General features: G+C 44.3%; 2 protein-coding genes across 6 annotated transcripts; both read right to left on the bottom strand.

Moving 5' to 3' along the window:
- LOC121839266 lies at nt 1-1,128 on the bottom strand. Its single transcript, XM_042297219.1, has 2 exons — nt 1,051-1,128; nt 1-980 (listed from the first exon to the last, which is right to left on the bottom strand). The coding sequence occupies exons 1-2, from the start codon at nt 1,109-1,111 to the stop codon at nt 1-3; spliced, it is 1,041 nt and encodes a 346-aa protein (XP_042153153.1). The 5' UTR covers nt 1,112-1,128.
- Nucleotides 833-21,511, bottom strand: LOC112266845 (proprotein convertase subtilisin/kexin type 7). Of its 5 annotated transcripts, none has more exons than XM_024444717.2 (17): nt 21,399-21,473; nt 19,258-19,294; nt 17,279-17,752; nt 16,868-17,002; nt 16,295-16,460; nt 13,626-13,716; nt 13,344-13,398; nt 11,598-11,736; nt 11,409-11,509; nt 8,351-8,518; nt 5,068-5,172; nt 4,786-4,888; nt 2,265-2,421; nt 1,979-2,079; nt 1,779-1,872; nt 1,498-1,615; nt 833-1,410 (listed from the first exon to the last, which is right to left on the bottom strand). In XM_024444717.2, the coding sequence occupies exons 3-17, from the start codon at nt 17,690-17,692 to the stop codon at nt 1,267-1,269; spliced, it is 2,091 nt and encodes a 696-aa protein (XP_024300485.1). In that variant the 5' UTR covers nt 17,693-17,752; nt 19,258-19,294; nt 21,399-21,473; the 3' UTR covers nt 833-1,266. The 5 variants fall into 5 exon arrangements, with proteins under 5 accessions (XP_024300485.1, XP_024300486.1, XP_024300484.1 ...); XM_024444718.2 differs by having other exon boundaries at nt 19,258-19,291; nt 21,399-21,452; XM_024444716.2 differs by lacking the exon at nt 19,258-19,294 and having other exon boundaries at nt 21,399-21,511.
- Between the last annotated feature and the right edge of the window lie 238 nt (nt 21,512-21,749).

The following is a 21,749-nucleotide window of genomic DNA, read 5'->3' as shown; positions in this document are numbered from 1 at the left end:
TTACTCACATACGCTTGGGTCTCTGCAACGCTGATATAAGGCCACAGGCTTGGGTCTCTGCAACGCTGATATAAGGCCACAGGCTTGGGTCTCTGCAACGCTGATAAAAGGCCACAGGCTTGGGTCTCTGCAACGCTGATAAAAGGCCACAGGCTTGGGTCTCTGCAACGCTGATAAAAGGCCACAGGCTTGGGGCTCTGCAACGCTGATAAAAGGCCACAGGCTTGGGTCTCTGCAACGCTGATATAAGGCCACAGGCTTGGGTCTCTGCAACGCTGATAAAAGGCCACAGGCTTGGGGCTCTGCAACGCTGATAAAAGGCCACAGGCTTGGGTCTCTGCAACGCTGATAAAAGGCCACAGGCTTGGGTCTCTGCAACGCTGATAAAAGGCCACAGGCTTGGGTCTCTGCAACGCTGATAAAAGGCCACAGGCTTGGGTCTCTGCAACGCTGATAAAAGGCCACAGGCTTGGGTCTCTGCAACGCTGATAAAAGGCCACAGGCTTGGGTCTCTGCAACGCTGATATAAGGCCACAGGCTTGGGTCTCTGCAACGCTGATAAAAGGCCACAGGCTTGGGGCTCTGCAACGCTGATAAAAGGCCACAGGCTTGGGGCTCTGCAACGCTGATATAAGGCCACAGGCTTGGGTCTCTGCAACGCTGATATAAGGCCACAGGCTTGGGTCTCTGCAACGCTGATATAAGGCCACAGGCTTGGGTCTCTGCAACGCTGATATAAGGCCACAGGCTTGGGTCTCTGCAATGCTGATATAAGGCCACAGGCTTGGGTCTCTGCAACGCTGATAAAAGGCCACAGGCTTGGGTCTCTGCAACGCTGATATAAGGCCACAGGCTTGGGTCTCTGCAACGCTGATAAAAGGCCACAGGCTTGGGTCCCTGCAACGCTGATATAAGGCCACAGGCTTGGGGCTCTGCAACGCTGATATAAGGCCACAGGCTTGGGGCTCTGCAATGCTGATATAAGGCCACAGGCTTGGGGCTCTGCAACGCTGATAAAAGGCCACAGGCTTGGGGCTCTGCAATGCTGACACAAGGCCACAGGCTTGGGGAGCGATGGGTGGGCCAGTGAGATCACAGTTCCAGCCCACATAGCTCAGTCTCCAGTTCAGTCCATTTTGCCCCCCTGGGTTCACAGCAGGCCTAGACTGATGAACGGCGGGTGGGAGGTCATAGAGGGAAGAGGTTTTCTCCAGTGTTATGTGGCAGCGTCTCCAGTGATTAGTCCAACACACAGTTCTCTCCAGCTCAGAGCATCTCCAGCCCCCTGTGGGAGCCCCGCGTCCCCCTGTCCCACCAACACAGCCCTCTAAAGTCCAGGTTGGCCAGGGTCACCTCCAGGGTGTAGTACAGGGACCAGAAAAGAGCGAAGCAGCCCAGCAGTAGCAGAGACTACACAGAGATATGGTGATGGGAGAGGAAGTTACAAAATGAGGCATATATTGTGTGCGTGTGTGTGTGTGTGTGTGTGTAACATACCTTGAGGCTGCTGGATGTGAACGGGCTGACCGTCTCAGGGGGGATGTCCATGCCTGCAGGACAGGGCAGGGAGAAACTGCTGTCCAGATACTGCCCCCCCATAGCCTCCTCCACCACACTGTCAATCAAAACACACAACCAATCAATGCTCACATCCACTAAGGGAGCACCAATGACAAAACATCCCTTCCCTTTAAAAATACAGGATCCAGAAACAAACAATATATGTTCCATTTATATAACCCAGGCTGCTGTTTTAACAATGGTGTGTGTCTCCTGACCTCTGTCTCTCCTTGACCTCTTCGAAGGACAGAGAGGAGCCGTACAGAGTGAGCTTCCAGTGCTTCAGAGAGCCCAGGGGCCACGCAGGCTCTTCTAAAAGAAAGAGACAAAAGGACAAAGAGTGATGAATGAGCTCATAGTGTAGATATGGTCTTGTAGTGGTCAGTGGCAGGTGAGTGAATGACAGACAGAGACTGACCCTTACTGTGGTCAGAGACTTGCAGCCTGTACTGGCCCTCGGCTCCCTCTCCCCAGCAGCGCACAGTGGAGAACGTCCAGTCTGAGTAACCCGAGGTATCCCTGGAGTAACACGCAACAGGACAGAGGCAAGGATGCCAAAACAATGGCTGTTATACGTTATGCAAAGTTTAAGAGTAAAACTAAGACAAGCGCGTACATCTGTTATTACTGCACTGTTGTAGCTAGAAACAAGCATTTCGACCAATAAACTTTGATTTGATTTGTGTGTGTGCGTGCAAACTCACGTGTCCAGAGCACGGCGCGCCCCGATGAGTGAGGTCATTCCACTGGGGCAGAGCAGAGCGATCTCCACGTTGCCGCGGCGAGAATGGACCAGCGTCAAGGTGACAGACACGTGCTCCAAGGTCTGCATCCCGGACTGCCTGAGGTCAGCTGCAGTGACTGGAGTGAGAGGAGCACAGAGACCCTAATACATGACTATATGTCCTTCTATAGGAATGGCAGAGTGGGGGGGGGGCAGATGAGCCAATGAAAACTATAACAGTGAAGGGTCTGATGTGGACACACGTGATAGACATTTACTCTGGTAGCCCATAGGTCCAATCTTAATTGAAGGCCATGTAGGGACACTCCATTTAGTGAAACTGTATTTTGTATATGCATCTGCCCCAGACACTCCATTTAGTGTGAAACTGTATTTTGTATATGCATCTGCCCCAGACACTCCATTTAGTGTGAAACTGTATTTTGTATATGCATCTGCCCCAGACACTCCATTTAGTGTGAAACTGTATTTTGTATATGCATCTGCCCCAGACACTCCATTTAGTGTGAAACTGTATTTTGAATATGCATCTGCCCCAGACACTCTCCAGACATTTGCAATCTTGTTTTCGCCTCTGTTCAATCTTGTTCCACCCCCCAAAGCCTTCAACAGTTTCACTACACCATCCACTGTGCAATGGCTCTCTTGCCTGATATTCTACAGTTAATTATTGGGAGGACTTCTGGTACTCACAAGTAGAGTAAAACATCCACCCACCCCAGAGGAATACAGTATGTCTCAGTCCTAGAATATGCACAAAGAGCAGACAGAGTTGGTGACTCCTGTGAGGGACTACCTCTTCCCTTTCTCTCTGGATTCCTGACCTGCAGCAGCAGCGTACTGTAATTCACTGGCATTTCCTCAGCCCCTGTTTACTAATGGGCCTTAATGCTCCACTACCATGTAGGGAAAAACACTTCCCAGGGCCAAGGAAGGAGATGAAGAGGGCGGGATATACAAAGGTGTGGAGGGAGAGAGACTGGCGGTGAAGGGGGGCAGAGAGAGGGGTAGAGTGTATAGGGGTAGAGCAGGATGTTGGGAGGGGGAAAGGACTTCTTGGATTCCAGCCATCTTCTTCCAAACATACAGGACTGGACTCGTAAGAGTTCCTCAGAGACCCTCCCACACAGACAGTGACCTGTCATGAGAATCTCACTCTTCCTCCACACAATCACGACTGGTGGGTCTTAAGAGTGTGTTACTGCCTTTTCATACACGTTTTAAATTATATCAAGCACAAACTTGTTGCAACCCAAATGCTTCAGCTCTGAAATAAACTTGTTCACCAATATCATAAATCGTCTCAAAGCTAAAATCAACACAATGGCAGTAAATATCAGGCCAAAGGCTCTGGCTATGCTTTGTTGGTACTGCATTATTCTCTCCCTCTCTGACACACGCACACAGGAAGATATATAAAGCCAGTGATTTTGGCTACATCCCAAAAAGACACGTTACCATACATATTTGCATGACTTTTGATCAGAGCGCTATGAGGCCAGTAGGGCACGATAAGAAAAGAGTGCCATTTGGGACGCACAGTTTTAAAACCTCTGCCATTTCATCAACGCTGGCCTGGCATGCACCCCATACATTCCTCTCCTGACATTTAGCGCAAACATCTCAGACATTTGAAACTTTTTGTACTTTTAAACGACTGTTTTTCTTTTCAGTAACAACACGTCACTATCTTTCGGGAATCTAACATTTGGGACTGAACATTGGAACTCTAGTCTTCCGTTTTCACATGGGAAGGAACGAGTGCTCATACTAACCGCTGGACCTTAAGCTAACGGACCGGCCAAAACACATAGCAACAAGGACAACAAATAGCCTAGCGATAGAGTAGTTTAACATAACAACCTGCTTCATGTATCTTTGGGAATAACCAAAACTAGCTTACTTTTCAATGAATGGAAACAGAATTTCCATGTATAAATACAAAGTCGATTTGCATCACGAATTTCATTCATTCAAAACAGATGTTTCACTTGGACTAAAACATTTAGTCTTTGTCAGCAACTCTTCCTCGGCTTTGTCCTTAGAAACCCTAGTCACGTGAGACTGGACACACACACACTCACTGTTGTGCTGAAACAGTGAAACACACTGCTCCTGACCTCAGAACAGGCAACACACAGGCTGCATACACTGGGCCAGGAGGCCACAGGGAGGCTAGAAAAGAGAGGGAGGAAGGAATACAGATATCTCTGCTGTGATGTCACTGTGTGTCAGAGAGGGAGAAGAGAAATACAGAGAAAGAGAGGGGTGTTCTCTCCTCCCATAGTTCAGTCAGTGTGCCCAGTGACAGAGAGACTCTGAAGAACATTGCCTAATAAGGGCAGACTGCTGATTGCATGTTGGGAGGGTCTCTCTGGAGAGCACTGACAGAGAGAAGAGAAACAGCAAATACTCAGACTTGCATATTACGAGACTCGCTTGGTTGATCACTCTCTCACACACACACAAACTCTACCAACCGTTCCAGGTTAGGTTGAGTTGCTCCGGATAGGCTGGGACAAGAGCCTCCTCCTTCAGCACTGGGCTCTGATAGGACACTAGGAATGGCACCATCTCCCACACCTGATTAATAAACACACAAAAACACTTTCCATATGTATACCTTCAGTCTTTTTAAATGAGCAGAATATAGACTTAGCTAAAAGAAAATCCCAACCAATACTGTATCATTAGTGTAGTTGGTTAATCTTGACATGAGTGTGCTGCTGAGACATCAGGAAGTGAGTGAGGTGGAGTGGTACCTTGGCAGCGTTGACCAGCCGCCAGGCGTTGAGCAGGCCGAAGCCGTGCTGGTGACTGTGGTGGAAGCCCGCTCCATTGATTTTCCAGTCCCCTTGCACATCATACTACAGAAACACACACTCTCAATTAGGAACTGTATGTGCCTGCGTAGCAGTGATTAATGATACAGTACAACAAGGTGAGTCATACAGTGAGGTCCAAAAGTATTGGGACAGTGACAGTTTTTTTCTCTCTCTTTGTACTCCAGGACTATGAGGTTAAAGTGCAGACTGTTCGTTTTAACTGTAGGGTCTTTTCATCCATATCAGGTGAACCGTTTAGAAATTACAGCACTTTTTGGTACAGAGGGCCATTTTAGAGGACCAAAAGTATCGGGACAAATATCATACCCCCCAAAATTGCTAATGGTGAGAGGTTAGCATGTCTTGGGGTTATGATATTTGTGCCTCTGTGGCTTTCGCACTCGTCATTATCCACAATTCATTCAGGATTATCCGTAATCATGGTAGCAGCCATATTAATGTAGAAGTATTCTTATTTACAATAAAGGTGACTCCAAAATAACGTAATACATTATTTACCATTCATTTCTATTGGGCACAAAATAATCTGAAACACAACCAAAACAAACAGCAAATGCATCCAACAAGTTTGTAGAGTCACAAGCTTCATTACGTGCTATGAATATGGGACCAAATACTAAACTTTTGACTACTTCTGTTCCCTGAGAACAGCCTCAATTCATCGGAGCATGGACTCTACAAGGCGTCGAAAGCGTTCCACATGGATGCCGGCACATGTTGACTCCACAGTTGTGTGAAGTTGTCTGGATGTCCTTTGGGTGGTGGACCATTCTTGAGACACACAGGAAACTGTTGTGTGTGAAAAACCCCGCAGCGTTGCAGTTCTTGACACGCCTGGAACCTACTACCATACCCCGTTCAAAGGCACTTCAATCTTTTGTCTTGCCCATTCAGCCTCTGAATGGCACACATACACAATCCATGTCTCAATTGTCTCAAGGCTTAAAAATCCTTATTTAACCCGCCTTTCTCCTTCCCTTCATCTACACTGATTGAAGTGGACTTAACAGGTGATATCAATAAGGGATCATAGCTTTCACCTGGTCAGTCTGTCATGGAAAGAGTGTTCTTAATATTTTATACACTCAGTGTAAATTAATTTGTCCCTATAAAAAAAAATGGGGGGGGGGACTATGTAGGAAAAGTACAGCAATTTCTAAATGGTTCACCTGATTTGGATGAAAATACCCTCAAATTAAAGCACTTTAACACAGTCATTGACAGAGCCAAAACAACAAAAGTTGTGTCACTGGCCCAATACTTTTGGACCTCACTGTATGTCTGAAGTGTGCTTCCGAGGGCATGTAGGTGACGATGTCACTTTGTAGTCATGTACAGTACCAGTCAAAAGTTTGGACACACCTACTCATTCCAGGGTTTTTCTTTATTCTACAATATAGAAAATAGTCAAACTAATAGTGATGACATAAAAACTATGAAATAACACATGTAGTAACCAAAATACTGTTAAACAAATAAAAAATATATATATTTGAGATTCTTCAAAGTAGCCACCCTTTGCCTTGATGACAGCTTTGCACACACTTGACATTCTCTCAACCAGCTGCATGAGGCAGTCACTTGGAATTCCTTTCAATTAACAGGTGTACATTGTTCATTTGTGGAATTTCTTTCCTTCTTAATGTGTTTGAGCCAATCAGTTGTGTTGTGACAAGGTAGGAGTGGTATACAGAAGATAGCCCTATTTGGTAAAAGTCCATATTATGGCAAGAACAGCTCAAATAAGCAAAGAGAAATGACAGTCCATCATTACTTTAAGAGATGGTCAGTCAATCTGGAAAATGTCAATAACTTTCTTCAAGTGAAGTCGCAAAAACCATCAAGCGCTATGATGAAACTGGCTCTCCTGAGGACCGCCACAGGAAAGGAAGACTCAGAGTTACCTCTGCTGCAAAGGATAAGTTGATTAGAGTTACCAGTGTCAGAAATTGCAGCCCAAATAAATGCTTCAGAGTTTAAGTAACAGACACATCTCAACATCAACCTTTCAGAGGAGACAGCGTGAATCAGGCCTTCATGGTCGAATTGTTGCAAAGAAACCACTACTAAAGGACACCAATAAGAAGAAGAGACTTGCTTGGGCCAAGAAACACGCATAATGGACATTAGACCGGTGGAAATCTGTCCTTTGGTCTGATGAGCCCAAATTTCAGATTTTTGGTTCCAACTGCTGTGTCTTTGTGAGACGCAGAGTAGGCGAACGGATGATCTCTGCATGTGTGGTTCCCACCGTGAAACATGGAGATGGTGTGGGTGTGCTTTGCTGGTGACACTGGTGATTTATTTAGAATTCAAGACACAATTAACCATCATGGCTACTGCAGCGATACGCCATTCCATATGGTTTGCGCTTAGTGGGACTATCATTTGTTTTTCAACAGGACAATGACCCAACACACCTCCAGGCTATGTAAGGGCTATTTGATCAAGAAGGAGAGTAAAGGTGCTGCATCAGATGATCTGGCCTCCACAATCACCTGACCTCAACCCAATTGAAATGGTTTGGGATGAGTTGGACAGCAGAGTGAAGGAAAAGCAGCCAACAAGCGCTCAGCATATGTGGGAACTCCTTCAAGACTGTTGGAAATCCATTCCAGGTGAAGCTGGTTGAGAGAATGCCAAGAGTGTGCAACGCTGTCATCAAGGCAAATATAAAATATATTTTGATTTGTTTAACACTTTTTTGGTTACTACATGATTCCATATGTGTTTTGATGTCTTCACTATTATTCTACAATGTAGAGATGTGTCCAAACGTTTGACTGGTACTGTATATTGTACCTGTTAGGCTATGTAGGTGATGATGTCACTCTGTTGTCATGTACATTGTACCTGTGTGGCTGTGTAGGTGATTATGTCACTCTGTTGTCATGTACATTGTACCTGTGTGGCTGTGTAGGTGATTATGTCACTCTGTTGTCATGTACATTGTACCTGTGTGGCTGTGTAGGTGATGACGTCACTCTGTTGTCATGTACATTGTACCTGTGTGGCTGTGTAGGTGATGACGTCACTCTGTTGTCATGTACCTTGCACCTGTGTAGGTGATGATGTCACTCTGTTGTCATGTATATTGTACCTGTGTGGCTGTGTAGGTGATGATGTCACTCTGTTGTCATGTACATTGTACCTGTGGGTCTGTGTAGGTGATGACGTCACTCTGTCATGTACATTGTACCTGTGTGGCTGTGTAGGTGATGATGTGCTGCACGTCTCTCCAGGTGAGACAGGGCCGGACCTGCAGCATCAGAGCCACCATGCCAGCCGCCAGAGGTGCCGCCGCCGAGGTGCCCGTGTGCCCGTCAGTACAGCCTGTGCCCTGCTGCAGTGACCAGTCTGACGTCACCTACACAGTACACACACACAGAGAAGAGTCATAAACATGTATACGAATCTCACACGCCATTACAAACAGTCAGTGGTAAGGAGCTATGGGACGACTAGGGAGGAAGAGGGAAAAGCCAGAAAAGATGGAGAGAGATGGAGGGGCTGAACGATGAGAAAAAGTAGACAGAAGTGCTAAAACAGACAGGATGTGGTGAGAGAGGGTGAGAGATTGATAGGAATACAGGGACAGAGAGAAAAAGGGCTGCTGATGGATTCACTGGTAAACATGATCTTTGACATGCTCAGGCATGTCAGACCTGCATACCAGCATAGATCCCACAGTCCTTCCCAATAGAGAGAAATTACTATGGCTGCATCCCATTTGACAGCCTATTCCCTATAGGACTTCAGTGGAAAATACCCTGGATAGCCATGGGTTCAATATTTGATGTAAACAAAGAGAGAATAACGTACATGCTCTGTGATGTGTAGAGTTTTGGGTTAGAGTATAGCGTGGATTGTTGCATATGTAGTAGCTTATGAGCATAATATGAAGTGTGCAGCATTCAAATATGGTCTCAAATGGCACCCTATTCCCTATATAGGTTTATATATGAATGCAGCTGCCACCCTTATTGAAGCCATCGGACGCTGTTTATCATAGCGCCTTGTGCTTTATTACGGGTGATGGGTTCTGTACACATTGCATTTTGTTTCAGAATGTGGGCTGGCCCTCCTTGAAGTCATGTAGATCGATGCATTGCACTCTTTTTGTCGATAAAGCCCTCTTGCATAAACTTCTGCCACACCGTACCTCATTGTGAACCTATAGATGTACAGGCTACCGGACCCGGTGCTCAGGGATGGCGAACTCTGGAGATCCCTTCCAGCTCCACTGTGTTGGGTAAATCTGCTTTTAGTTTTTGTTTTGCACCTTACATGTTGAATGATCTACAATACACTTTCAAAATTGGAGGAATTGGTGTCTCTAGGGCATTTCAGACAGTTGTTAGGGGACCTTTGTACTGAAAAATGTCTGTTTTTTTATGATTGCGTTTTGCTTTTCGTGTACTGTTGTGAATGATAATCTGTATTTTAATGTGTGTATATGAATGTGTAGTTTGATGTGTATTGTGGTGCTATACAGGACTCATCTGGAAAAGAGACTTTGGTCAACTCCCTGACAAAATAATGATTAAATAAATAATGCACTATGAAAGGAAATGGGGAGGCATTTGTGACGCAGCCATGCAGTACAGATCCAGACCATGCAGACAGTGCTGTCTAAACAGCTCGTCTCCTAGATGAGTAAGGGACCTCTCTGGAGCATTGGTCACAGACACACAGCTAGGGGGTGTTTGATCCTAGGTGACGACAGGCCTGGTCGGACACAGAGAGGAGAAACAGTCTGAGAGTAACACCACAGGCTTTCTGCTGTGGAGGGAAAGGGACGGAGGAAGAATCCACAGACATATGTCAGCTAGAATGCCTGCTCTCATTTAAAGCAGCTGTCAAAGCCATGAAAGCACAGAGCGGAGGAGAGAGCTCAGACTTCAGCACTGCTCAACATCAAATGGGACCCATGTGTTGGGAATATAATGAGGGAAATGGTGCATAGCAGTGGTGGCACTGCAGCATAGCACACGGCAGCTAGAAGTGTTTGGGCTGATGGGTGGATACAGTGGTGTTATCCCAAATGCAACCTGGTTCCGTGTATAGTGCACTACTGATCAAAAGCAGTGCTCTATATAGGGAATAGAGTGCCATGTGGGACACAAACAGTATGAGCAGAGCACTTGTGCAACAGAGTAGAAGAGCTAGAGCCTAGCCCTAAAACCACTTGGCCTGGTGTATTTGGCTTTTCAGGAAGTCCCGGATGCCAGTTGAGGGTTTTGGCCCAGAGCTTACATCACCCGGAAAGCCATGTCACCCAGGAGATGGCAACAAACAGCAGCAAACAGAGAGCTTTGCCTTACAGCTCTCCTCTCTAGCTTCCTAAAACCCATCTCCTTTGCCCTCACTCAAAACACACCATCATATGACGCAAAATGCATCATACCGGCTGTATTTCTGTATTTTGAAAGTTACGCATCTTGAAAACTTGATTGCGGACATGCAAAAACATTCTGAGACTATATCAACAACGGACTAATGAAACAAACACCAAAATATATTTTTTGGGGTGGTTTTCCTTTAACTCAATGTGTCCTCTCTACCTCACTCTAAGATGTCTGATTGGCACAGTACAGTATCATCTGTCATCATCCGACTGTCCAACTTTCTCAATCTATGTCTTAAGGGCCTAGGCACAACAAGTCTTTGTAAGGGGGATTCCATTGGTACCGTGGTGCAGTTCACTGCAGGTGAGAATGCAGTCTGGACCAAACACAGGAAAAGCACCAGAGGTGCGCAGTATTATTGTCTGTTTGACTGAGAGCGTTTGATGAAATGCACGCAGTACCATAACTTAGTATCTCTGAGACATTCTGTAAGTAGCAGCGCATTTATGAGCACATCCGATGCATGTTAGGGGAGAGGGGGGCTGGGATATAGGCTATGGAAAATTGCCTATTCACGTTAGAGTGGCTATTGCACTGTTTACTCCTGCATGTTGTTGGAAGGCGAGAGCAATATGAGGTTTGGTACACACAAGTTATGCTTCTTGATAATCATAGATAGAAAAATGCTCGCATTAAATCCCCAATAAATCATGGACTTGCATGAACAGGTGGTAGTTTAGGCATTTTAGTTTGTTTGACATTTGGCAATGTGAACCCAAACGGACCACATGGAAGAAAGAAAAATACAATGTAACAAATAACCGAACTCGGATTCAAACTATAGCTCAGAACTATGTGTGAAAACTCCCTCGAGATGGTGTGTGTGTGTGTTCCTAGCAGTAGACTCACAATACTACGCAGCGTTCTGCCCCCACTGCTGAAGGTGACAGCCAGCATGGAGGCACACTCCTCAGCATAGAAGGGCATCTTCCCTTCCTCATTTACTGCTCCTACAAGAGACACACACACACACACACAAGGTTAGAAACACTCAACACGCAGACACAGAGACAGACAACATTGCTCCTATTCACTGACCAATGGTAACAGTGTAGATTGAGTTAGCATAGCCATCGTAGTTGCAGTTGTCCTCGTACTGGCCCCCATTGCCACTGGCGACGACAAAGATACTGCCGAAGCCCCGTCTGCCAGCAATCACCCCGTGCTGCAGCGCCGCCTACAGGCCAAACAAGGAAACATTTGCTTCAGTTAGTCACGCCTAGTAACTTCTTGCAGACTAATACAGCCAACCAGAGTACATAGCAGCATTCACAGGCCTAGTCATACCTGAATAATCAATATTGAGTATACCACACATTTCCATGACATAGACTGACCAGGTGAAAGCTGTGATCCCTTGTTGATGTCACTTGTTAAATCCACTTCAAATCAGTGTAGATAAAGGGGAGGAGACAGGTTAAAGAAGGATTTTAAAGCCGTCAGACATGGATTGTGTATGTGTGCCATTCAGGGGTGAATGGGAAAGACAAAAGATTTAAGTGCCTTTGAATGGGGTATGGTAGTAGGAGCCAGGCACACCATTTTGTGTCAAGAACTGCAACGCAGCTGAGTTTTTCATGCTCAACAAATTCCCATGTGTATCAAGAATGGTCCACCACCCAAAAGACATCCAGCCAACTTGACACAACTGTGGGAAGCATTGGAGTCAACATGGGCCAGCATCCCTGTTGAACGCTTGACACCTTGTAGGGTCCATGGAAGGTGTTTCTAATGTTTGGTATAGTCAGTGTATGTCATTATAATCATATCCTGTGTGTATACCGCCATTCTTAGGTTTGTGAAAAGCTGGAAGCCGCAGCTAGCACAAATTTTTATTAGACCATGAGGACTGGCTGATGGGATTCGGTGGTTCTGATTCATTTCCACAGTGCCTGCCAAAGCCATTCAGGGAGTGAGGCACACCTAGGAAACGAAATTGACCAGAAAAAGCCAGACACTTTGTCTCGAGTAAGAGTGTGTGTGTGTGTGTGTGTATATGTGCATGTACGTGTGTAAGGGATGTGTTCTCTTTTTTTTGTCTCATAAGACACTCACACAAACCGTGCCCTTTAGAGAGCAACAATATACTGCCCTCTGCTGGTAGTGAAGAGTGGTGCAGAAATGCATTTATTTTTGATCGAGTTTGCGAGTGTACAATTATTATTATGTTCACTTCAGGGCCTGAAACTCCCCATAATTCATTTCGCGATGAATGTACATCCACTAAGACTTAAAACCTCAACGTCAATATGGCAAAGTCAACATACAAGTGTAATTAAAAACGAATGTAAATAAGTTAGAAATTGTGCTACTAATGCACAAACACGTCTCGCAAAAGTAATGCTTTTGTTAGGTTAGCTTTTGGAAATTGTAGAAATAAAAAAAAAGTTCCTTCTTCATAAGTTCCAGCTAGGCAGGCTAATGTTAGTTAGGTCATTAATTTGCTAGCTATCATACAGTAGACATATATTAATAATGATATAGTTAATATAAGTAGACATGCAATCATAATTGACTGTAGCGCATATAAAGCACCCACAAGCTACCGGTGGATGAAAATAAACAATCATCGAGGGATGAACGAGTGACAATTCTGGGCAAGGGTGGTACATTTAAAAATCATTCCTTCCTCCCTCGCACCTTGCCCTGCAAGTGTAAACTCGTCACACGTCATCACAAGTGTCCACTTAATTTGAGGGCTGAGGGTGTGCTTAAGTGTTTGGAATGCAGCCTAGGACTGGCAAAACATGTTAGAAATGGGTTGTGTGTTGTATCCACGCTAACCTTGCCCAAGGGGTGTGGTCCATCGACAGTGCGGCCATCATCGTCAGGACCCCAACTGAGGAGGAAAGGGAAGAGGAGAGCACAGTTGAGTCAGACACATTTTTCCTACAGCCACTAAAGAGCAGTGGAGGGAAAATCTAGCGAGAGAAGGGCATATCTTTATAACCATGCTTAGAACTGTGTTTGGCTGTATATTCCGGTTAATATTTTGATTTATGCTGAGATTATAAGCAAACCAAGCATGTTCAGAGTCATGTGAGGCTGAGCTACTCGCTGTTGTACCTGCAGCTGTAGACGTCGTTGATCTGGTAGTGCTTGTTGAAAGCCACCGCCTCCATACTGTCTGTGAGCGGCCCATCCAGGACTCTGATACCTGAACAGACAAAACATGACATGAAGAAAGGACATCAAAACATACGAATCTGATAGCAGCAAACTACACCAAACTAGGGCCATGACAGTTTCCTCAGCACCTAACCAGACCAGGGTTGTATTCACTAGGGGCCCAATTCAGCCTTAGGAAATGTCTGCCCTTCCTTCATGTTTTGAGTTAAGCATTTCTCAGTATTTGGTATTCAGCTGTACCTTATGCAGGTGCGCAGCGAGCTCTTTGGGAGTGGCTCCCTTACACGCACTGAATACAATTAATTCAACTGCTGAAAACCCTCCCACTTGCTGGCCAACAGATTTCCTCATGGAATTTTTATTCTATGGGGTTTTCAGCACATTTATCTAATGCCATCCCTTTAAATACGGTGTACACATATTTAGCAGATGGTATTCCAGGTGTAGTGAAATGCTTGTTAAACAATTGCAATTACAATCCCCTTTTCCAAACGAATACTCATTTAACTACAGTTGAAGTCGGAAGTTTACATACACCTTAGCCAAATACATTAAACTCAGTTTCACAATTCCTGACATTTAATCCTTGTAAAACTTCCCTGTCTTAGGTCAGTTAGGATCATCACTTTATTTTAAGAATGTGAAATGTCAGAATAATAGTTGAGAGAATGATTCATTTCAACTTTCATTTCTTTCATCACATTCCCAGTGGGTCAGAAGTTTACATACACTCAATTAGTATTTGGTAGTATTGCCTTTAAAATTGTTTAACTTGGGTCAAACGTTTTGGGTAGCCTGACACAAGCTTCCCACAATAAATTGGATGAATTGTGGCCCATTCCTCCTGACAGAGCTGGTGTAACTGAGTCAGATTTGTAGGACTCCTTGCTCTCACACCCTTTTTCAGTTCTACCCACACATGTTCTATAGGCCACTCCAATACCTTGACTTTGTTGTCCTTAAGCCATTTTGCCACAACTTTGGAAGTATGCTTGGGATCATTGTCCATTTGGAAGACCCATTTGTGACCAAGCTTTAACTTCCTGACTGAGGTCTTGAGATGTTGCTTCAATATATCCACATAATTTTCCTACCTCATGATGCCATCTATTTTGTGAAGTGCACCAGTCCCTCCTGCAGCAAAGCACCCCCACAACATGATGCTGCCACCCCCGTGCTTCACGGTTGGGATGGTGTTCTTCGGCTTGCAAGCCTTCCCCTTTTTACTCCAAACATAATGATGGTCATTATGGCCAAACAGTTATATTTTTGTTTCATCAGACCAGAGGACATTTCTCCAAAAAGTATAACCTTTGTCCCCATGTGCAGTTGCAAACCGTACTCTGGCTTTTTTATGGCTGTTTTGGGGCAGTGGCTTCTTCCTTGCTGAGCGGCCTTTCAGGTTATGTCGATATAGGACTCGTTTTACACTGGATATAGATACTTTTGTACCGGTTTCCTCCATCATCTTCACAAGGTCCTTTGCTTTTATTCTGTGATTGATTTGAACTTTTTGCACCAAAGTACGTTCATCTCTAGGAGACAGAGCGCGTCTCCTTCTTGAGCGGTATGACGGCTGCGTGGTCCCATGGTGTTTATACTTGCGTACTATTGTTTGTACAGATGAACGTGGTACCTTCAGGCATTTGGAATTTGCTCCCAAGGATGAATCAGACTTGCAGAGGTCTACAAAACAAAATTTCTGAGGTCTTTGCTGATTTCTTTGTATTTTCCAATGATGTCAAGCAGAGGCACTGAGTTTGAAGGTAGGCCTTGAAATACATCCACAGGTACACCTCCGATTGACTCAAATTATGTCAATTAGCCTATCAGAAGCTTCTAAAGCCATGACATCATTTTCTGGAATTTTCCAAGTTGTTTAAAAGGCATAATCAACTTAGTGTATGTAAACTTCTGACCCACTGGAATTGTGATACAGTGAATTATAAGTTAAATAATCTGTCTGTAAACAATTGTTGGAAAAATTACTTGTGTCATGCACAAAGTAGATGTCCTAACCGACTTGCCAAAACTATAGTTTGTTAACAAGAAATTTGTGGAGTGGTTGAAAAACGAGTTTTAATGACTCCAACCTAAGTGTATGTAAACTTCTGACTTCAACTGTAGCTCTTATCAATTATACATTACCATGCATGGAGAATGGTGTCATTACTACTGGAAATAGACGTTTTTCTACTTGGAACTGAAATGGTGCTCGACATTAGTCATGGTTTCCTTGCGCGTAAAGGTGGTGGAATTATAAGGGAATTAAGTCAAGGTCAGAATACGGTGTACACCTCTGGCACCTCAATTTCTATGATATCCAACCCAAACGTTTAGCTGGCTATCACATGCGTTCAAGATCAGAATACTCGTAGAGAGAAAAGTTCAATTTATGCGCGCCTATCTTTGGTCTGAATTCCCCCCTAGGCACCAAATGGAAGAAAAGGACAAACAGAGAGGGACTACCTGATCTTGTCCAAAAAGCAACACAAATGTTCATTTTCCATGCAAAACTATTTACTAAGGTGTGCACACTAATGAATACAACCCTGTAAAATGTTCTGACGGTTACCATAACCATGCTTTCCAAACACACAATGTACCTGCCACTTTACTGTCATAGGCCACACCCACAGCGCAGAAGCTGTTGTTGGAGACAGCGGCGATCTCCCCGGCGCAGCGCGTGCCATGGTGGTTGTCACTGCGGGCGTCCGGGTGGGGCATGGGGTCCGGGTCGTTGGAGTTCAAGTCATAACTGCCCTCTGGACTCTAAAGGGACAGAATGAAGCACGAGAACATTTTGTATTTCTCAAGAATAAAGCATGTGAGAATGTGAATTTGGAAAAGAACATACTACATGATGACATTAGCAAAATGCTTTAAAAAGAAACAAAGCCATTAATTATGCTCCCAAAAATGTTATGGCACACTGTGCCTTCTTCGGTGCACTGAACCCTAACCCCGAAGAAGGCACAGTGTGCCGTAATGTTGGTTGCGATACCCATAAAATATTTGGGAGCATAATTAGAGTCTGTGACCTACTTTCTTTTTTATAGTTTACTCTCTGTATGTCAGAACCTCTACAAAAGACTTTGGGGTGTGCGTCAGCTTACCCATTTTAATAGTAAAAATCTTCAAAAGGAAATAGGCCTAGGTGTGGCCAGTATGAAACTCACATAGTTTGGCTGAATGTCCTGGAGGGTGTGCTGAACCCCATCGTCCACGACCACCACTGTCACCCCTGTCCCTGTGATGTTGTGCTCCCATACACCAGTCACATTGATGTCCATGCCCTCCCTGACATCGTTGTGCTGTGGGTGGGTGGAGAGGAAGAGAAGAGCAGGGAAGTGACAAAGGTTACAGAGTTGAAGACATTGAAAATAAACGTGGCATATAGCCGACAGTTTAAAAAGTACTGTGCATTCTTACAGATCTGAATATTATATATGCTATAAGTGTGCAGTAAATAGATTTGAATATTCTATAGGCTATAGGTGTGTATATATTCAGTAGATCTGAATATTGTTTCGCTATGAGACAGTTCTGAAGAAAAATAAAGAAGAAGACAGATTAGGCCTAATTCTCACCAGGTGCCACTGTAATGGGTATCTGGGGTCGTTGAAGGCTATTGCCCTCTTGGAGCGGCTGAGGACCTGCTCCTGGGAGTGCCAGAGCACATGAGGGTGGGCTGCCAGCACGTCCCCCGGCCTGCCCTCCTCCTCAGGCCCGGCACAGAGCAGGTAGTGGCCCTCCAGCTGCCCTATCTGGCCCCTGTTCTCCAGGCCAGCCTGCTCAGCCACCCTGCTGGCCAGCTCGTGAAGGGTGGAGCCTTCAGCCTCCAGCAGCTCGGAGTCTGTGTGCAGCCGGACGGCCCAGGACTGGCCCGGCCCACAGGAGGGAGGGGGAGCCGGGGGAGGGGCGGACGTGTGGAAGGTATGAACAGTCAGGCGGAGCATAGGGGTCAGGCCCAGGAGGAGCAGGAACAAGGGGGGTGACCCCATGGCAACACAGGCACGTGCTCAACACAAGTTCTGCTCCGCCTCCACATTAGGACCGGCAGCCTGAGGAGACAGGGTGGTGAGGAGGAGTAGAGAAAGTAGCTGGACACACAGAAGAGGGAGAGATGGCTCCACTGCAGTGTGGCATTCAAAAGGCAGTAGCGAGATTTCACAACAACAGAGCAGTTCTCAAATTCAACAGCCCTCAAAGTAATGCACTGGTACACACCCTCCATTGGCACACTGTTCATATCAGAACTCCAGCCAATCACGGCACCAGGCCTATATAACATTGTGCTGTTACTGACACTGGAGAGGCGGACAGTACATGTTTTACCATATCCATGTGACACTATGATCCTGCTAATGATAGGCTAGTCTAACCACAGAATACAAGGACAACTCCATGTAGTAGAGGTTGACCGATTATGATTTTTCAACGCAGATAGCGATTATTGGAGGACCAAAAAAAGCTGACACTGATTAATCGGCCGATTTTTAAAAATGTATTTGTAATAATGACAATTACAACAATACTGAATGAACACTTATTTTAACTTAATATAATACATCAATAAAATCAATTTGGCCTCAAATAAATAATGAAACATGTTGAATTTGGTTTAAATAATAAAAAAACAAAGTGTTGGAGAAGAAAGTAAAAGTACAATATGTGCCAAAGCTAATGTTTAAGTTCCTTGCTCAGAACATATGAAAGTTGGTGGTTCCTTTTCACATGAGACTTCAATATTCCAAGGTAAGAGGTTTTAGGTTGTAGTTAATATAGTATTTATAGGACTATTTCTCTCTATACCATTTGTATTCCATATACCTTTGACTATTGTATGTTCTTATAGGCACTTTAGTATTGCCAGTGTAACAGTATAGCTTCCGTCCCTCTCCTCGCCCCTACCTGGGCTCAAACCAGGAACACAACAACAGTCATCCTCAAAGCAGCGTTACCCATGCAGAGCAAGGGGAACAACTACTCCAAGTCTCAGAGCGAGTGACGTTTTAAACGCTATTAGCGCGCACCCCGCTAACTAGCTAGCCATTTCACAAACGCACGAAAGTGCTGTTTGAATTAATGCTTACGAGCCTGCTGCTGCCTACCATCGCTGTCAGACTGCTCTATCAAATCATAGACTTAATTATAACATAATAACACACAGAAATACGAGCCTTTGGTCATTAATATGATCGAATCCAGAAACTATCATTTCGAAAACAAAATGTTTATTATCGCATATACCCTGACTCTGCGTGCAATGAACGCAAGAGAAGTGACAATTTCAGCTGGTTAATATTGCCTGCTAACCTGGATTTCTTTGAGCTAAATATGCAGGTTTAAAAATATATACTTCTGTGTATTGATTTTAAGAAAGGCATTGATGGTTATGGTTAGGTACACGGAGCAACGACAGTCCTTTTTCTGCAAATGGGCACCGCATCGATTATATGCAACGCAGGACACGCTAGATAAACTAGTAATATCATCAACCATGTGTAGTTAACTAGTGATTATGATTGATTGTTTTTTATAAGTTTAATGCTAGCTAGCAACTTACCTTGGCTTCTTACTGCATTCACGTAACAGGTAGGCTCCTCGTGGAGTGCAATGAGAGGCAGGTGGTTAGAGCGTTGGACTAGTTAACTGTAAACTTGCAAGATTGAATCCCAGAGCTGACAAGGTAAAAATCTGTCGTTCTGCCACTGAACAAGGCAGTTAACCCACTGTTCCTAGGCCGTCATTGAAAATAAGAACGTTCTTAACTGACTCGCCTCGTTAAATAAAGGTGTAAAAAAATAAATTGTATTTATTTTTTAAAATCGGCCAAAAATACCGATTTCCGATTATTATGAAAACTTGAAATCGGCCCTAATTAATCGGCCATTCCGATTAATTGGTCGACCTCTACCATGTAGCATATGAATCAACTAAAGTTCTACAAAATGCCAAAGCCATTGTGACCAATGCATATTTTGCCAAGTATTGACATGCCCCTTTTCTCTGTTAGGAAAGAATAGGACTATAACCTGACAAAGAGAACCATGTGTTATTCATATTACAGCGCACACAGACTTGTCATGACACGAATTCATACAAATTGTGTTGTTTACGACAGTGTGGGCAGAGGCCACTTGAACCTACATTTTGTGAAGCTTGTAAATTAAGATGGGAGAATCTAACGAAAAGGAGAATCTAGCGAAAAGCAGAATAAGCTAGACTACATCAACAAAGGGAAAGACTCAGATTGTAATTTCTGGGTGGTTCGACCAGTTCAACATGTTATTCCGAGGACATCAACACAAGGGCAGGGATAGCCCATGCATAACTACCTTTGGCGCTTATTGACAATAGAATCTTCTGGTCGGGGAGGTTTTGTTATAGTGTTGTCGCTGAAAAATACTGTGCTAAAACCGCTTAAAAACAGTGTACAGTAAGTGTATATTTTGCATTTGTGAAATGATTTGGTGTTAAAGGGCTTTAGGTTTCAAGAACCGTACCGCAATTGAGAATCGATTCACCTTTAGATGGGAGCATTTGGTAGTTTTGGCTGACAGAGCAAATTTGAATATGCATAGCAATCTTAAGACAATTTGCCGGGATGACACATGTCCTACTTATCAGTACACACATAACTCCAGCATTACAAAACCTCTAATTAAAAATAAACCTCAGGTAGCAAATAAGCCATACATTTTATTTGTTGACCAAATTCAACACTCATTTACCTCCATACAAAAACACAGCTTGCTGGTGGGAGACAGATTTTCCGCAGAGTTGTGCCTCTCTTCCTCTTTGATTTAACTCTAAACTGCCACACCTGATTCAATTAGTCAATTAATCATCATGGCTTTGACTAATTTAATCTGGTGTGCCAATGTAGGGTTAAACACTGTGTGGGCCAAGGAGAGGGTTGGGAAACCCTGATTTTGTCCATTATTGTGCTAGGACGAGCTTTCCCAAACTCCCCCCCTGGGTGCACATTTTGGTTTTTGCCCAAGCACTACACAGCTGATTCAAATAGCCAACTCATCAGCAAGCTTTGATTACTGGAATCAGCTGTGTAGTGTTAGGGCAAAAACCAAAACATGTACCCAGGGCGGGCCCCAGGTCCGAGTGTGGGAAACCCTGGGACAGGGGCAGTGTTATTAATCAGTACAGTACAGTAGGAGGAAAACATAGTATGGATATCAATGTTGACAGATTCAGAAATGAACAAAGACATGTTTGTTAACTATGTGACTGTGTGTTAGGTCTACTTCTACTAAACTAACTCCCAACTTCAGATGTAATTAAGTTGACATACCTAACGTTTTATGTATTGACATAAAACCCCACTCTTGTTTCGGGCGTGTAAGTTGGCTCGCTGTACAGTAATGTAAACTAGCTAACTACCAACGTTACAGGAGCTAGTAAGTTACAGCAGTTTGGAAGCTCATTTTATAACACGACTGCGACAAACGAAATAGCGAAACACATTGCTAACTATATTTTTATTCGACAGCTAGTTATGTAAATAGCCAGAACTCCTTAGTTCATCTGATAGCTTGCTAATTAGCTACGCTCGCTATAAACAGACAGTATGGCTGACAAACAGCTAGCCAGCTAACGACGTTAACTAGCCATTGTCAGCTAGTCCTCAACACGCAAGAAAGTACTACAATCCCAAGGCTAAATGTCATACTGGTTTATGTATTATACCTTTTCGTCGACGTCTTTAGTCTGCCGTTTATTTGTGGACTACAATTTCATCTACGATAGCTGAGACTGTAGTTTCCGTAATGTCGTCACTTCCGCAACAACTTATTAGTTATTTTTATTATACACTTGGATGAGTTAAAACGTCATTACACTACTAAATAAAAAAATATATAAATGGACTCTACAAGGTGTCAAAAGCGTTCTACGGGGATGCTGACCCATGTTGTCTCCAATGCTTCCCACAGTTGTATCAAGTTGGCCAGATGTCCTTTGGGTGGTGGACCATTCTTGACACACTCAGGAAACCTTTGAGGTCCCATTCAAAAGCACTTCAATATTTTGTCTTGCCCA

This window comes from Oncorhynchus tshawytscha, linkage group LG14 (genome assembly GCF_018296145.1).
Source record: "Oncorhynchus tshawytscha isolate Ot180627B linkage group LG14, Otsh_v2.0, whole genome shotgun sequence".
In the NCBI taxonomy this organism is placed as follows: domain Eukaryota; kingdom Metazoa; phylum Chordata; class Actinopteri; order Salmoniformes; family Salmonidae; genus Oncorhynchus; species Oncorhynchus tshawytscha.
The sequence above is the reverse complement of the archived record's forward strand: the minus strand, read 5'-3'. Positions and strand labels throughout refer to the sequence as shown.

Excerpts from the sequence above, each read along its gene's own strand:
- LOC112266845 (XM_024444716.2), bottom strand. The coding sequence starts at position 17,692 with ATGGGGTCACCCCCCTTGTTCCTGCTCCTCCTGGGCCTGACCCCTATG. Across the intron at positions 13,717-16,294 it reads CTATGACAGTAAAGTGGCAG|GTATCAGAGTCCTGGATGGG; the intron begins GTACATTGTGTG and ends TTGTCTGTTCAG. Across the intron at positions 1,616-1,778 it reads GAGGTCAAGGAGAGACAGAG|TGTGGTGGAGGAGGCTATGG; the intron begins GTCAGGAGACAC and ends TTTGATTGACAG.
- LOC121839266 (XM_042297219.1), bottom strand. The coding sequence starts at position 1,111 with ATGTGGGCTGGAACTGTGATCTCACTGGCCCACCCATCGCTCCCCAAG. Across the intron at positions 981-1,050 it reads CCCCAAGCCTGTGGCCTTGT|ATCAGCATTGCAGAGCCCCA; the intron begins GTCAGCATTGCA and ends CTGTGGCCTTAT.